The sequence below is a fragment of the Nyctibius grandis genome, chromosome 17, assembly GCF_013368605.1.
Source record: "Nyctibius grandis isolate bNycGra1 chromosome 17, bNycGra1.pri, whole genome shotgun sequence".
Classification (NCBI taxonomy): Eukaryota; Metazoa; Chordata; class Aves; order Nyctibiiformes; family Nyctibiidae; genus Nyctibius; species Nyctibius grandis.
This window is the reverse complement of record NC_090674.1, coordinates 11,289,555-11,305,357: the sequence shown is the minus strand read 5'-3', so window position 1 is coordinate 11,305,357 and position 15,803 is coordinate 11,289,555. Positions and strand designations below refer to the sequence as shown.

General features: G+C 66.7%; 2 protein-coding genes across 2 annotated transcripts; both read right to left on the bottom strand.

Moving 5' to 3' along the window:
- Positions 1 to 395: 395 nt before the first annotated feature.
- ITGA10 (integrin subunit alpha 10) lies at positions 396 to 9,047 on the bottom strand. The gene is made up of 28 exons (XM_068414468.1): positions 8,977 to 9,047; positions 8,771 to 8,859; positions 8,561 to 8,675; positions 8,351 to 8,478; positions 7,364 to 7,512; positions 6,489 to 6,639; positions 6,203 to 6,368; positions 6,021 to 6,094; positions 5,640 to 5,784; positions 5,401 to 5,549; positions 5,184 to 5,327; positions 4,313 to 4,516; positions 4,064 to 4,194; positions 3,688 to 3,854; positions 3,304 to 3,446; positions 3,112 to 3,219; positions 2,954 to 3,039; positions 2,724 to 2,865; positions 2,318 to 2,410; positions 2,137 to 2,213; positions 1,932 to 2,015; positions 1,759 to 1,843; positions 1,560 to 1,673; positions 1,368 to 1,469; positions 1,152 to 1,265; positions 942 to 1,037; positions 728 to 841; positions 396 to 626 (listed from the first exon to the last, which is right to left on the bottom strand). The coding sequence occupies exons 2-28, from the start codon at positions 8,804 to 8,806 to the stop codon at positions 570 to 572; spliced, it is 3,174 nt and encodes a 1,057-aa protein (XP_068270569.1). The 5' UTR covers positions 8,807 to 8,859; positions 8,977 to 9,047; the 3' UTR covers positions 396 to 569.
- Positions 9,048 to 13,714: 4,667 nt separating this feature from the next.
- Positions 13,715 to 15,313, bottom strand: PEX11B (peroxisomal biogenesis factor 11 beta). Its single transcript, XM_068414829.1, has 4 exons — positions 15,163 to 15,313; positions 14,916 to 15,031; positions 14,624 to 14,825; positions 13,715 to 14,485 (listed from the first exon to the last, which is right to left on the bottom strand). The coding sequence occupies exons 1-4, from the start codon at positions 15,216 to 15,218 to the stop codon at positions 14,119 to 14,121; spliced, it is 741 nt and encodes a 246-aa protein (XP_068270930.1). The 5' UTR covers positions 15,219 to 15,313; the 3' UTR covers positions 13,715 to 14,118.
- Between the last annotated feature and the right edge of the window lie 490 nt (positions 15,314 to 15,803).

Sequence of the window (15,803 nt, the reverse complement as noted above, 5' to 3'; positions counted from 1 at the left end):
ATCGGGGATTTCTTCCCCACGGGGCAGAATTTAAGCCCCTCACTCCCCGGGCAGGCGCCTGCGAGGGTGTAGGGATGAAGGGTTTGGGGCGTCTGGTGGCCACGCACACCTCCCCCCAGCCCTTTGTCACCCTGGTGTCACCCCGGAGTGTTTCAGTGGGGTTTTTTTTGGGGTGTGGGAAGCATTTGTGCTCCAGGAGCATCCCCGAGCCGCGGCGGCACCGGGGCTGCGGGCGGAGCGCGGCGGCGGGTACCACACGCTCAAGCATCTCCGCGGGGCTGAGCTTTATTGGGGGAGCTGCTGGGGGCAGCCCGGGGGCTTCCCCCTCTCCCCACCTCCACACCCCCCCCAAGTCCTTCGGGTCAAACCTGGGGGGCTCCTTCGCCCCGACCTCACCTGCCTGCACCCACGTGCCAGCACGATCCGGCCCCCGCGCAGGCATCGCCCTCGGCACGGACGGAGCCGGGGTGAGGGGGTGGCAGAGTCCCGAGCCCCTGGTTGTCCCCGAGGGTGGGGAAGGGACATGTCCCATCCCAGCGGCGCCGGGCTCGAGGGGCCACCGCCAGCCCTCACTGCTCCTCCTTCTCCTCCTCCTCGGGGAGCTTCTTGCGGGTGAAGAAGCCGAGCTGGGGCGAGAGGGAGAGGGTGGAGGGAGGGTGGGCAGAGCTCCCTGTCCCCCGCCATGTCCCCCCCTGTCCCCCCGAGGCGAGCCCAGCCCCGCTCTCACCTTCCAGAGGCCGCAGATGATGAGGGCCAGCAGGAGCAGCCCCCCCAGGACGCTGCCCACCAGGATCCAGAGGGACACGGGCACCCGCTTCGCCTGGATGATTTCCAGCACCGTCTGCGGGGAACAAAAAGGAGGGTCCCCAGGGGGAGCAAACGGGGACTGGGGTGTCCTGGGGTCGGGGGGGGGCAGTGGGGGGGTCTGGGGGGGCTCCTACCTCCCTCCGCTGCGCCCCCTCCTCCAGCACCAGCACGCTGCTCCCCGGGACCCCCAGCCAGGCCGTGCTGACCACCCGCACGCTCCTGAATTTGGCCTGAGGATGGGGAAAGGGGGGAGTTCGAGCCACACTCCCCACCCCGAGCTCTCCCCTCGCAGCGTGGGGGGGGGGTCCCCCTTCCCCGTCACCCCCCCCCCGTCCCCTCCTCACCCCACGGAAGAAGTCGTTGTGGATGGCGCGGAGGACGTGGACCGAAGCCCCCCCGCCGCGGGCCAGCCGCCCCAGCCGGCAGCTCAGCTCCTGGCACCACGCGTTGCCACAGTCCTGGGGGGACAAGATGTGGGGGGTGACACGGTGGGGACCCCCCTCAGACCCCCCCCCCCTCCCCAAAACCCCATCTCGGGGGGATGTCGTGGTGCCACCCACCAGCCTGTCCACGTGCAGGAGGTCCGCGGGGTGCACGGGGACCACGGTGGCCATGCCCTGCTGCCGCGGCTCCTCGGGGGGGGCCCGGAGGACGCAGGTAGCCTGGGTGGGGGGACAGGAGATGGGGTCAGCGCCCAGGGGGGTGCAGGGACCCCCCCCCAGACCCCCCCTGGGTTGGGTCAGGGGACTCACGTTGTCGGCCAGGACGCGTGTGACGGAGAGGAAGGTGGCCCGGCCGTAGCCCAGGGCTGGCAGGGCCATGCGGAGGGTGACGTTGTGGACCGGGTAGCACCCAAAATTCTGCACCTGGAGTGGGGGGGAGAGTGGGGTGAGCCAGGACCTCCCCCCAAAGACACCCCCCCCCCTCTCTGCACCCCCTGTCTCTCCTCACCTTTACCGTGGTCTTGAACTCGGGGCCGGGGCCGTGGGGGAAGGTGCCGAGCGGGTGAACCTCGTAGCGGTGCAGGTTGGTGTCGCTGCCGGGGGGGGAAGCGGGGTCGGATTCTGCCCCCCACCCCCCCGCCATGAAGCCCCCCCCGCCCCATCCGAGCCCCCCAGCCCTACCTGGAGAGGAAGAGGTCGGGCTCGTAGCGGATGGGGACGGAAAGCTGGACCCTGTTGTCCTCCGGCGTCGCCTCGGTGCTGTCGCTGGAGGGGGGGGACACGGCCGTGGGGAGCTCAGGAGGACCCCGAGACCCTCCCCCCCACCCCCCCCACTGCCTCGGCCACCCCATGGGGTGCAGCCCCCCCCCCCTCACCCCGCTCCTACCTGCTGGCCTCGAGGGCCACCTCGGCTCGGTCCAGGAGGACGGAGCAGCTGAACTCCAGCTCCAGAGTGAAGGAGACCTGGGGGAGAGCAGAGCCATCAGCGGGGTGGGATGGGTGCGGGGGGTGCCGGGGGGGTCTCGGGGGGTCCCAGGGGGGGTCCCAGGGGGGTCCTGGTCCCCTACCTTGGCCAGCGAGCGGAACACAGGGTAAGCGACGCTGCAGAGGCGGCGGTGACCCGGCAGCGCCGAGCACTCCAGCTTCCCCGGGCTGGGGTCCTGTGGAGGGGGGGACACGTCACCACGGAGCCCTGGGGGATGGAGCTGGGGACCCCCTCCCACCCCATGGGGCACACGTACCCCCCCCCCCCAACACCCACCTCCCACCTGGGGTGGGCTGGGGATGAGAATGGGCTGGGAAAGACTGGAGGGACCCCAGTCTGTGTGCTGGGATGGGCTGGGGATGAGAACGGGCTGGGAGAGACTGGAGGGAGCCCAGTCTGTGTGCTGGGGTGGGCTGGGGGGTCTGTGCAGGGCTGGGGGGGGCACACGCAGGGCTGGGGGACCCCCCCCCCACCCCACCGCCCCGTACCTGGAGCGCGAGGCTGGAGAAGTGGAGGTTGGGGGAGGCGCGGAGGAGCAGGCTGGCGTTGTAGGCGTTCTCCTCCTTGTTCTCCAGGACGGCGTCCACCACCACCCTCCTCCGGCCCCGGCGCAGGACGTGGGGGCTCTGCCTGCGGTCACCAAGGGGGGGGGGTCACAGCTCTGGGGGGCTGCAGGGACACGGCTCAGCCCCGGGGACACCCTGGGGACACCCCATACCTGGAGCCAGCGATGTCCATGGTGGCCCTGAGCACCAGGTCGGTGACGCACTCATCGTCCTCCCCGCAGTCCTTGAAGAAGGGGATCTGGAAGGAGCCGGGGGGGTGACGCCAGTGCTGGGGGTGACCCCGCACCCTCCACCACCCCCCAGCACCCACCAGCTTCCGGATGGTGGTGGGAGACGCCTCATCCAGCACCGGCCCCGCAACCTCGGCCATGGCCAACCTCACGGTGAGGCTGAGGGGTCGCAGGTAGTCCGTGGTGTCCTGGGGAGGGCCGAGGGTCCCCGTGAGCCCCCCAGCATTGCTGGGGGGGGTGGGAAAAGCCACCCGGGTCCCACCGGGGCTCACCAGGACGTGGAAGGGGAAGCGGAGGCAGGTCTGGCGGCCCAGGGAGAGCTCGAGGCGGCGGTGGAGCAGGCGGCGGGCGCCCGAGTCGAAGGCAGCCCGCGCCCCCCGAGCCCGCTCCTCCAGGGACACGTTGTACCGGAGCTCTGCGTGGGGACGGGGACGGGGGTCAGCGCCGGGGGACACCCCGGGGCTGGGGACACCCTGGAGGTGACCTGGGGGCACCCAGGGATGATCCAGGGACATCATAGGGATGCTCCGGGGATGCCCCAAGGATGCTCTGGGGATGCCCCAGGGATCCTCCAAGGATGCTCCAGGGATGCTCCAGGGATGCTCCAGGGATGCTCTGGGTCCCAGCCCACCGTCCCCCCAGTCCCCAGCACCCACCGATGTCCCTGTCCCGCTGGCCCCGGGCGCGGGTCCCGGCGCGGAAGCAGACCCTGGCGCGGAGGCAGACGGCGCCGGTGCCGCCGCGGTGGCAGTTCTTCTGGATGACGTTGATGGCCGGCGGCTCCACCGTCAGCGACGTGTTGACCTGGACGATCTGGCGGGAGCTGGCAGCGAGGGGACAGTGTCACAGCCCTGGAGGGAACCCCCTGAATCCCACCAGGATGCTCATGGGGATGGTGACATCCACCCCTGCACCGTCCCCCTCCTCTTATCGTGAGGGGAAACTGAGGCACGGAGGAGTCCTGAGAGCATCCGGGTGGCCCCGCAGAGCGTGGTGGCCCAGAGCTGTCCCCAACGTGTCCCCAAGCCTCACCGCAGCAGCACGGCTGCCCCCTGCGCCCCCACGGCCAGGTCCACCAGCCCGTCCCCGTCGGGGTCCTGGTGCCCGTCCACGCTGCGGCCGAAGTACCGGAGGGTGGGGGCCAGCGCCGCCGCCTCGACGCGCTGCGGGGGCAGAGCGGGGGGCAGGGGCTTCGCTGCCGCCTCGGACGAGGCCGTGCTCAGCCCCACGGAGCCCCTCGATGGCAGCGGGGACCCCCCAGCCCCCCCAGTCCCACCTCACCTGCTTGTAGTGGGGCAGGAGGGTGCCCGCGGCGCCGTGGTAGATGTAGAGGGCCCCGCGGTGCCCGTCCTCCAGCGGGGCCCCCACCGCCGCGTCGCCGAAGCCGTCGTGGTTGAGGTCGGGCAGGGCGGCCATGGCGTAGCCGAACCGGGCGTCCTGCGGCCTCTTGTCGGCGTGGAGGGTCCCGGCGGGGGCCAGGAGCCGCTGTGGAGGGGCACGGGGCGGCCCTGGGTACCCCCGTGGTGCTGGGAGGTGGTGGGGGGGGTGCAGGGGGATCCCCAGGGCTGGGTGTCCCCCCCCCCGGCCCCGCTGCATCACCCTGAACCTGGTGTATGCCCCTAGACCCAGCCACATCCCCCCCACCTCCCTGCACCCCCTGACCCTGCTGTGTCCCCCCAATTCCCTCGCATCCCCCCAACCCCCCTGCATCCCCCATAATCCATCCATGTTCCCCCAATCCCATCATGTCCCCCCAATCCCCCTGCACCCCCCAACCCAGCCATGTCCCCCCAATCCCCCTGCACCCCCTGACCCTGTTGTGTCCCCCCCAATCCCCTCACATCCCCCCTAATCCATCCATGTCCCTCCCTGCACCCCCTGACCCTGCCATGTGCCCCCCCAATCCCATCTCATCCCCCCAATCCTCCTGCATCCCCCCCTAATCCATCCATGTCCCCCCAATCCCATTGCATCCCCCTGGTCCCCCTGCACCCCCCCAACCCTGTTGTGTCCCCCCCAATCCCCTCACATCCCCCTAATCCATCCATGTCCCCCCTGCACCCCCTGCCCCTGCCACATCCCCCAATCCCATCGCATCCCCCCGACTCCGCTGTGTCCCCTGATCCCCGTCCCCCCCCCCCCAGCCCCTCACCTGCCCCACTCTGTACAGGTACACCCGCCCCGTCTCCCTGCTCTGGGCCCCCAGGTACATGGGGGCGGCCACCAGCAGCACGTCGGTGACGCCGTCGCCCTCCACGTCCAGGGCACACACCTCGCTGCCGAAGTACGAGCCGATCTGGGGGGCGGGGGGGGCTGTTGGCAGCCCCTTCCCACCCCTGCTCAGCCCCCTCCGCCCTGGCAGCCCCTACCTGCTCCCCCGTCAGCGCCTGGGCCACCGTCACAGCCCCCGTGGTGGCCATCTCGAAGAGGATGACCTTGCCCTTGTGCTGGAAGCGAGGGGCTCCGGCCACGTACAGGAGCTGCCCCCCGGGCAGCCGCAGTGAGGACACGGTGTAACCTGGGGGGGGGGGGACAGGGCAGGCGTCAGCGGTGGGGACTGCTCTGGTGTGGGGGGTGTCCCCCCACGGTCACCCGGGGTCCCCCGTACCCAGATACGCCGCGTGGTTCCTCAGCTCGGGCGGGAACTCCTGGGCGAAGGCGTCCCGGGGGGGGACGAGGCGCCCGCGCCCGCTCTGCTCCAGCACGGCCCCGGCCCAGCCGTAGGCACCCACCGTGCCCAGGAGGAGCCCGTCCTGGGGGGGGACACACGTGTCACCCTCCTCGAGGACACCACAATGCCTCCTTGTCCCCAAACCCCCCCCAGATGTCACCTGCCCACGCGGGTTGCTCTGGGACTGGGGTAACGGGGCCGCAGACCCCCGAACTGGGCTGAGGGTGACTTTCCACCTGGGGCAGGTGGTGGCTGTCACCCCCCCCTTGTCCCCCCACCTCCCCTGGGCCCCATCCTGCCCCCCCCCCCAAACCTGACCTCCAGGAGGTGGACGGAGAAGCCGATCTGGGACATCTCCAGCTCGAAGGAGCTCTCGTTGGCGCCGTGGGTGCCTGGGGACGGAGGGGACATTCCTCCAGATGTGGCCCTGGAGGATGCTCCCACAGCCCCCCCCCCCCACCCAGGACCCCAGCCCGGATCGGGCCCCCCCCCCCCAGCACCTTCCAGGCTGAAGATGCGGTCGCCCAACGCGTCCACGATGTCGTTGAGGGCGGCCTCGTCCGAGACGTTGAAGAAGTATTTCTCGTCGGGGTCGCTGGCGATGGACTTGATCTCGCGGATGAAATCCTCGGGGTCCTGCTGCCGGCGCAGGTAGTGCCCCAGCACCTGGGGGGGGACACCCCGCGTCACCCCGGGGCCGCATCCGCACCCCAACGCAGCCGGGATGGGGGTCCTGCCCCCACGAAGGGGGAGCGGGGACACTGAGGCAGGGCGCGGGGCGCTCACGGCGATGGCGTAGCGGGTGACGTTGCGCCTCTCGCACTCCTCCAGCGCCTCGGGCAGCTCCTCGCCGTCGTGGGACTCCCCGTCCGTCACCACGATCATGAGCCGCGTGGCGCCCGCCCGCCCGCCCCGCGCGGGGCTGAACGCCTCGGTGCTGCCGGCGGGGACGGGCAGCGTGAGGCCACCCCGACCCCCACCCCAACCCCGGCCTCCACCCCAAGCCCGATCCCAATCCTGATCCCGACCTCATCCCAGTCCCAGCCCCAATCCCCACCCCAAATCCGACATCCACCCCAAGCCCGATCCCATTCCTGATCCCAACCCTGATCCCAATTCCAACTGCAGTCCCAATCCTGAACCTGATCCCAACCCTGATGCTGATCCCAATCCCAGTCCCGGCTCCAATCTCAATACCAACCCCAATCCCAACCCTGATCCCAACCCTCACCCCAACCCTCACCCCAACCCTCACCCCAATCTCAATCTTGACCCCATCCCAATTCCAATCCTAACCACAGCCCTGATCCTGATGCCAACCCCGATGCTAATCCCAACCTTGATCCCAATCCTGAGCCCGATCCCAATCCCAACCCTGATCCCAATCCCAATGCTGATCCCAATCCCAATCCCCACCCTGACCCCAGTCTTGATCTTTACCCCAATCCCAATCCTGACCCCAATCCCGACCCCAATCCCAATCCCAATCCTGATCCCCACCCTGATCCCGATCCCAATCCCAGTCCCAACCCTGATCCCCGTTCTGATCCTAATCCCAAACCTGACCCCAATCCCAACCCCGACCCCAATCCCAACCCCAATCCCAACCCCGACCCCAGTCCCAACCCCAATCCCAGTCCCAATCCCAACCCGGTGCCCACCAGGCGCGGCGGATGGCCAGGGCCGTGCGTGTCTCCCTGCCCTCCTGCCGGCTCAGGTTCCGCGCCGCCTCCACCACCTCCGGGGCCGTGCGGTACCGGCCCAGCGCCCACTCGTGCACCGCGCGCTCCCCGTACTGCAGCACCCCGACCTGCGCGGGACGGGGCTCAGCCTGGCACGGCCCCGCGCCCCACACGCCCTTGACCCCCCCCAAAGCGTCCCCAGCTGGCATCACCCCAGGGGTGGCATCGCCATAGGGATGGTGGCATTACCCTGGGGACAATGGCATAGCATCAAGGGTGGCATCACCCCAGGGATGGCAGCATTGCCCTGGGGACCATGGCATCACCTCGGGGATGATGGCATCACCCTGGGGACAGTGGCATCACCCCAGGGGTGGTATCACTATATGGATGACAACATTGCTTTGGGGACAATGGCATCACCCCAGGGATGGTGGCATTGCCCTGGGGACAATGGCATCACATCCAGGGTGGCAACTGCACAGAGATGACAGCAATACCCTGGGGACAACAGCATCATCCCAAGGATGATGGTGTCACCCCAGGGGTGGCATTGCCTCCGGGATGGCAGCTTTGCCCTGGGGACAATGGCATCACCCCAAGGGTGGCATCTCCACAGGGATGACAGCATTGCCCTGGGGACAATGGCATTGTCCCAAGGATGATGGCTTTGCCCCAGGGACGATGGCATCACCCCAGGGATGATGGCATCGCCCTGGGGACAACGGCGTTACCCCTGGGATGATGGCATTGTCCCAGGGGTGGTGGCACTGCTAAGGCTATGGTGGCATCATCTGGGGGACCACACCACCCCGGGGACAACGATGTTCCCTTGGGCATGACATGGCCCTGAGGACACCCTCATGGTCCTGGGGACACTGGTATGGCTGGGGGACACCGACACAGCCCTGGGGACACCGAGACCACCCTGGGGACACCGATGCCACCCTGGGGACGCCACCTCACCTGGATCTGCCCGGGCCCGATGAAGAACTTGCTGAGGACGTTGCTGAGGAAGCTCTGCACCTCGTACCAGGGGTAGATGCTGTTGGAGCCGTCGAGGACGATGACGATGTCCATGTAGGTGGAGCAGCCTGCCAAGGGGGAGGGACGTGCGTGACACCGGCATGGCCTGGCACGGCACAGCATGGCACAGCCCCTGCCTGCCCCACTCACGCTGTGCCGTGGGCGCGATGGTGCCCACTGGCCGCAGGTCCCCATCCAGGCGGGCGCAGAGGCCAGTGCTGAAGACGGAGGTGCCACATGTCTGGGACCAGAGCGGGGCACACGCCTGGAGGGGGGGGACACAGGGGGGACACGGAGAGGGGCTGGCACCTGGCACCCAGCCCCTGGGCCCAGCCGTGCCTCAGTTTCCCTTCCCCTCACCACGAAGCCGCCGTCCTCGGCGTCCAGGAGGGTCATCCCGAAGTGGACGCTGCGGCCGGGGATGGGGGCGAGGCGGGGGGCTGCGGAGCCTGGGGGGGTACGGGGCGGGGTACAGGGGAAGGGTCAGCACCGGGGTGACCCCCCGGAGCGGGGACATGGGGGGCTGCGCCGGACAGAGCCGGGCGCGGGGGCAGCCGCGGCCGTACCGAGGTTGGCTTTGGCGCACGTGGCGTTGGGGGGGCCCACGCGGCACTTGTAGACGTCGCCCTGGTGGTCACTGTCCCACGGGGCCCCCACGAGGAGCCTGCGGGGACGCGGCGGCGTGAGGGGACACCGGCGGGGTCACCGGCACCCCCCGGCACGCCTCGGCCTCAGTTTCCCCCTCCCTGCCTCAGTTTCCCCTCTCCAGCTTCGGTTTCCCCCTCCCAGCCTCGGTTTCCTCTTCCCAGCTTCAATTTCCCCCTCCCTGCCTCAATTTCCCCTTTTCCTGCCTCAATTTCCCCTTCCCAGCCTCAGTTTCCCCCTTCCTGACTCAATTTCCCCCTTCCTGACTCAATTTCCCCCTCTCTGCCTCAATTTCCCCTTCCCAGCCTCAATTTCCCCTTCCCTGCCTCAGTTTCCCCCTCTCCTGCCTCAGTTTCCCCTCCCAGCCTCAGTTTCCCCCTCCCTGCCTCAGTTTCCCCTCTCCAGCCCCACATACCCGCCCCGTGGGCTCTCCTGGGGTGGGTCCGAGCCCCCGGGGTGCCCCCACGCCCCCCACTCACCACTTCTCCCCGCCGCCCGCCCGCTGCAGCACCTTGTAGCCAAACTGGGCCTCTGGTGGCCCGTGGAAGAGCCGCGGGCGCCTCACGTCCACGTTGAACCCCACGCACAGCCCTGGGTTGGGGGGGGGACGGGGCGCCCTGAGGGTGGGGGCACCCACGGACCCCCCCCATAACCGGGGGGGGCACAAGGACACGGGGGGGGGCACCCGCCACGGCCACAGCCCACATATAGCACCCACCACCCCACATCCAGCACCCCAAATGCAGCACCCAGCACCCCACATCCTGCACCCAACACCCCACGTACAGCACCCTAAATGCAGCACCACCCCACGTACAGCACCCAGCACCCCAAATTCAGCACCCACCACCCCAAATGCAGCACCCAGCACCCCAAATGCAGCACCCACCACCCCACATACAGCACCCACCACCCTACGTATGGCACCCCCTATCCTGCATCCACCACCCCACATCCAGCACCCCAAATGCAGCCCCCAGCACCCCACAACGCAGCCCCCAGCACCCCACATCCAGCACCCTACATATAGCACCCAGCACCCCACATACAGCACCCAGCACCTCAAATTCAGCACCCACCACCCCCACATATAGCACCCAGCACACCAAATGCAGCACCCACCACCCCACATACAGCACCCTACATATGGCACCCAGTGCCCCACAGATAGCACCCCAAATGCAGCACCCAGCACCCCACAACGCAGCACCCAGCACCCCAAGTACAGCACCCAGCACCCCACATCCAGCACCCTACATATAGCACCCAGCACCCCACATACAGCACCCAGGACCCCAAATTCATCACCCAGGACCCCACATACAGCACCTCAAATGCAGCACCCAGCACCCTACATGTAGCACCCAGCACCCTACATGTAGCACCCAGGACCCCACATACAGCACCCAGGACCCCACATATGGCACTCAGCACCCCACATATAGCACCCCACAACGCAGCACCCAGCACCCCACATCCAGCACCCTACATATGGCACCCAGCACCCCAAATTCAGCACCCAGCACCCTACATATGGCACCCAGGACCCCACATATAGCACCCCACATACAGCAGCCAGCACCCCAAACGCAGCACCCAGCACCCCAGGAGCCCCCGGGGCGGACAGGACCACTCAGGGGTCCCATTCTGGGGGTCCAGGGGGTTCCTCTTTGCCCCCAAACCCCAAACGCCCCGCAAAGCCCCGCACCCCCCACCCCACCCCGACCGGCTCCGCGTGGGGAAACTGAGGCAGGGGGAGCCCGGGGCCAGCGCTGGCCGCGTACCTCAGTTTCCCCCCCGGCAGGACACGGCGGGGGAGCGCGGCTGGGACGCAGCCGCCAACCTCCCCCTTGGCACGGGTGGTTAAAAAAACCCTTTTTTGTCTTTTTTTTCCCCAAAATACAAATTTTTCCATTAAATTTTTTTTTTTTAGTTCCTCCGAGCGGGGTCTGGCTTCCGCCCACGGCGGCACCGGCCCCTTCCCGGCCCATCCCGAACCCGGGGCAGGTTTTGGGGTCCCCCCTCCAGCAGAAAAAAACCCAAAAATATATTTCGGAGCAACAAAAAGCACCAAAACCGGGCGCTTTGTCCCCAAAACCCCCCAGCCCCTCTGGGTGCGGGGCACCCACGCAGCGCTGAGCCCTGGCTCAGTGGGCACCCAGAAGGCGCCCGATTCACGCCAAAAAAACACCCCCTCACCCTTTTTTTCCCAAACCCGCTGGTTTTGGGGCCGTTACCTGGGAGCAGCAGCAGCGCCCGGAGCAGCCGCCCGCACCCCGCACCCGCCATCCCCCGCCCGCACCCGGCTCAAAGGTGACTCTGTCTCTGGCCGGGACAGTTTTTTTTTTTTTTCCTTTTTTTCCTCTTTTTTTGATATTTTTTTTCCCTCCTCCTTCATCCTCAATTGGCTGCTAAAAATACCCGGCCCGAGGGGTTTTTTTTTTTCAGGGAAAAAAAGGCAAAGTGGAGAAAAACATGGAAAAAAACCCCGAGGTGCGGGATGGGGGGACAGGGGGTGCGGGATGGGGGGGACACGGGGTGCGGGATGGGGAGGGACAGGGGGTGCGGGATGGGGGGGACAGCGGGTGCGGGATGGGGGGGGACAGCGGGTGCGGGATGGGGGGGACAGCGGGTGACGGATGGGGGGGACAAGGGGTGCGGGATGGGGGGGACAAGGGGTGCGGGATGGGGGGGACGGGGGGTGCTGGGGTGCCCCCAGCCGAGGGGTCCCTGCGGGGGCTGGGAAGTGTCACCGTGGTGTCCCCAAGGAAGGATGCGGTGGGGACACGCGGCTCTTCTCCCCGCGGAGCTCGCTGGGGGCGCGGGGATGGGGGGTTTGGGGTCCCCGTTGGCGTCCTCGGATCTCTGAGGGTGGGTTTCGGGTGGCCACGTCCTCCGGGTGACACCGCCACCTCCTGGGCACTGTCCCCGTCTCCTGTCCTTTGGAGGCGGCCGAGGAGCTGCGGTGACCTCCCCATCCCACCCCAAACCCTTGGGCCGCCTCTGGCAGGGGGAAACTGAGGCAGGCGGGACACCCAGCACATGGTGGCACCCCAAAAACCACCCCCCAGCTCCTGAAGGACACGGGGCAAAGAGGCCACCGCGACGTGGTGGCATCCACAGCCGCGTCCTCCTCACCAGTGCTCCCAGTATCTCCCCACAGCCACCCAGTATGAGCCCCCCACAGCCTGGCGATGCCCTGGCCTCATCCCTCCCCACTCAGGGGGTCCCGGGGGGGTCGAGCCCTCTCCTTAATTACCAGCTAACGCAGACCCTCCGCCAATTAGACCCTCCTCCAATTAATTAGACCCTCCTCCAATTAGCAGGGACCTCGGGCTCCGTAGACTGGGTAGAAAATAAGTAATTAAAGACATTAAAAATGCCCTAAGTGGGGGTTTCCCGGCCCCGCCGCGCTGCCCCGGGGGTCCCACCGCGGTCGCACCCCCCCGACCATCCCGGGAGTGTCCCCGGTCCCTCCTGGGACAGCCGCGAGTCCCCGTTAATTAACGGCAATTAAAGGCTGACGCTGGTTGATGAGCCCGGTTTGGGTTTCAGAGCTTCTCTGAAACGGCAGGAGGGCGCGTGGTGATGGGCTCTGGAAATAAAGCTCAATTAGTTGTAATTAGTGCGGGAATAATGCTAATTAGTTGGAATGAGCAGCTCAAACGCGTGTGGGGGCTGGGGAGAGGCTGGGAGGGGGCCGACGCTGCTCCAGAACATCCCTAAACCCCTTCGCCTTCATGTTTAATACAACAATTAAATCAAGGATGAAAATTAAGGGTGAAAATTAAACAAACGGGAAGATTAAACGGTGAAAATTAAATAAATCGCGAAAATTAAATACAAAAATTAAATGAAAATTAAATAAACTACTAAAATTAAATAAAATATTAAAATTAAATAAACCAAATACGAGCTATTTTTAGATCTACAAACAGATCTAACGAACATTATATATATACACTTTATTAACAGTAACTCTGCAGTAATTAGTAACAGAGTCCCCCTGCGCAGAGCCACGAGGACCCCCCAGCCCCACTGTGGGGTCCCCCCTCACCGAACAGCCCCAGGACCCCCCCGTGCAGCCCCCACTGCACCATCCCACATTAAAACATGGCTCTGGCTCATTAAACCCGCGGCGTTAACGACGCGTGGAGGCCAGGACGTGCCGGGGGGTGGCCACCAGCCACCCTCGTCACTGATTTACCGTCTCCACCACGAGTTCGAAGTCCCCGAGCCCCCGCTGAGGTTCTCCTCGAGCCCTTTCCCAGCGTGGGGATGAGCCTGGGAGCGGGTGAAGCCCAAACTTTGTGCACGGAGCTGCTGGAGCTCCAAAAAATAAACCACCAGCAGGTCTGAAAAGCGTGTGGGTCGCTCCCTCCCTCCGTACCGGGGACAGACCCGGGAACATCCCACCCCTGGGGACAGAAAACCCACCCAGGGAGGGCTGGGAGCGACCCCGAGGCTCGGCACCACTCGCTGCGGCCAGGATTGCAGGGAAGGTGGAGACAAGGAAATATTCTCCAGGGAAACACCCCCCTGCTCTCACCTCAACCTCAGATTTCTTAGAAGGAAGATAAAAATGTCAAACCCAGCGCTGGATGCGCCCAGCCAGCGCCAGGCTCGCCCCCACCCCACGTTTAACACCCCCCCCCCCCCCCCAGGCCTGGAGAACAGCCTGGTGACCCAGGCAGCTTTCTGCAGCCCCAAACCTTCCCCTCTCAGCTGGCTCCGGGATAAAAGACCTCCCTAAAGAGGGAGAAGAAAGTTAAACCCCTAAAACGGCCGGACAGGCCCTACAGTCGATGGGGAGAACTAAAATCAGGTCCGGTCTCGCTCACGGGGAGCCGAGGCAGCTGGAGCGGGTCCCTGCGGGCTCCGACTCCCTCCACCTTCTCCCCTCTCCGCAGCCCAGCGGGTGAAGCAGCCAGGCGTGACGTGAACGCGCAGCCACGGGCAACGGGACCGAGACAGTCGGCTTGAGTCGTGTCCCAGCCCCGGGAGTAACGCCCCCGGGGTCCCCAAATATCGGCTTGGAGCGTGGGGACGGGCCGCGAGGACAACTACGGCTTCAGCTTGAGCCAGGGGTGAAGGATGGTGAGGATGGAGAGGATGGAGGAGGTGAGGCCGCACAGCCCCACAAAGCCCGGGCTGGTTTTGTACAGCCCCAGCTTGTCCAGGGGGATAAAGAGGTCGCAGGCGTTTTTCACCAGGTCCAGCAGCAGGGGAGGGTTGTTCCGAAGGACGCGGGTCAGGAGCCGGAGCTGGACCTGCAGCCGCAGCCCCAGCTGCTGGAGCCCGTTGTCGGCGCGGAGCTGGCGCCCGTTCTCGCCGCCCTTCGCCCGCTTCCCGCCCGCCTCGCGCTCCAGCAGGATCCGCAGCTCGTAGGCGTCCCGGGTCAGGCTCACGACGAGGGCAAAGAGGTAATACCTGAAAAACAGGGGAGAGGAATGGAGAAAGAGCAGCAACGGGTGTGGGGGACCACGCTCGGTGACACCGGGAGCCTCCAGCTTTTCCCCTTCAGCCACAAAACCCTCCCGGCTCGCCGGCAGCTCCCTCACCCCTCACCTGAAGGACCTCTGGCTCCACTTCTCCTGGTCCACGGCGGGGACGAGGCCCGTCTTCCCGGCCCAGAGGACGTTGTCGCAGGCGAAGTACATGGCCCTGTTGAGGTGGCCGAGGGTGACGCAGAACCGCAGCACCATGTCGGACAGGTGGATGGCCCGTTTCGCCGCCTCCAGCGCCTCGGCCGAGCTGCCCAGGCGCAGCACTGCGGGGCAGACACACGCGAGGTCACCGGGAGGGGGGCACGGCGGGCCCCGCTGCCCCCCCCAGCAAGCACCGGCCCGGCCCCACTCACGCTTGCGGCCCAGGCTGAGGTGAGCCTCCAGCTGCTGGACGCTGGCCAAGGCCCCGGCGCTCGCCCCGTTCCTCCGCAGCGTGTCCCCCGCCAGGGCACAGGCGTATTGCGCGGCCCTGCAAGAGACGGCGCGGCGTGAGGGGCCTCCCCCCCGCCCCGGGGCCTCCGTCACCGCCCTGCCCTGGGCCCCGCGGAGGGGCCGCCGGGCCGCCGCGCACCGGAGCCAACGCGACGGGCGCCCCCGCACCTGAAGAGACGCTCCTTGGCCTGGCTCTGGGCGCTGAAGCGCACCCAGGTCTCCATGGCCGGGCCCGCGGGGCCGCTCCCCGGTGCGGGGCCTCGGCGGGACGCGCAGCGCAGCGGCACGAAGCCACTTCCGGGAGCGCGACGGAAGCGCCGTGGGTCAAAGGGTGCGGGGGGGGCACTAACGCCGCCTGGCGGGAGCACCGCGCAGCCACGCCTCGCCCTTTATACAGCACAGCGTGTTCCTATTGGCTGGATACGCCAGGCCCCGCCCTTTTCAATCAAAACAGAGGCCGGGAATGGACAATTGCAACGGTCTCCGCCTCTAAATCTGTGTAGAAGCTCTTGATTGGCTAAGTTTTCCATTTCCCGCCTCCCTCCCCGACCAATAACAACGTGGTGACATTTCCCTGCCTCCATCTCCACTGCTTTGCATTTTGATTCGTTCTTTCCTCTGTCATTATAATCAGTCCTGCAGCACGATTGGGCAGTTGTCCCCTAATCCCCGCCCTCTCTTGTGATTGGGGTAAGTAAGGAAACGCGCGCCCCTCCCTCTCCACGCCCTACAATCGACTTCTGATTGGTCACTCCCCTCCTCGACCCGCCCACCTCCCCGTCCCTCTGCCCTGCGATTGGCGCGCTGCC

Excerpts from the sequence above, each read along its gene's own strand:
- ITGA10 (XM_068414468.1), bottom strand. The coding sequence starts at position 8,806 with ATGACCCTCCTGGACGCCGAGGACGGCGGCTTCGTG. Across the intron at positions 3,040-3,111 it reads CCACCACCATCCGGAAGCTG|ATCCCCTTCTTCAAGGACTG; the intron begins GTGGGTGCTGGG and ends GGCTCCTTCCAG. Across the intron at positions 1,674-1,758 it reads AGTTCAAGACCACGGTAAAG|GTGCAGAATTTTGGGTGCTA; the intron begins GTGAGGAGAGAC and ends CCCCCACTCCAG.
- PEX11B (XM_068414829.1), bottom strand. The coding sequence starts at position 15,218 with ATGGAGACCTGGGTGCGCTTCAGCGCCCAGAGCCAGGCCAAGGAGCGT. Across the intron at positions 15,032-15,162 it reads GCCAAGGAGCGTCTCTTCAG|GGCCGCGCAATACGCCTGTG; the intron begins GTGCGGGGGCGC and ends CGTCTCTTGCAG. Across the intron at positions 14,486-14,623 it reads TGGAGCCAGAGGTCCTTCAG|GTATTACCTCTTTGCCCTCG; the intron begins GTGAGGGGTGAG and ends CCTGTTTTTCAG.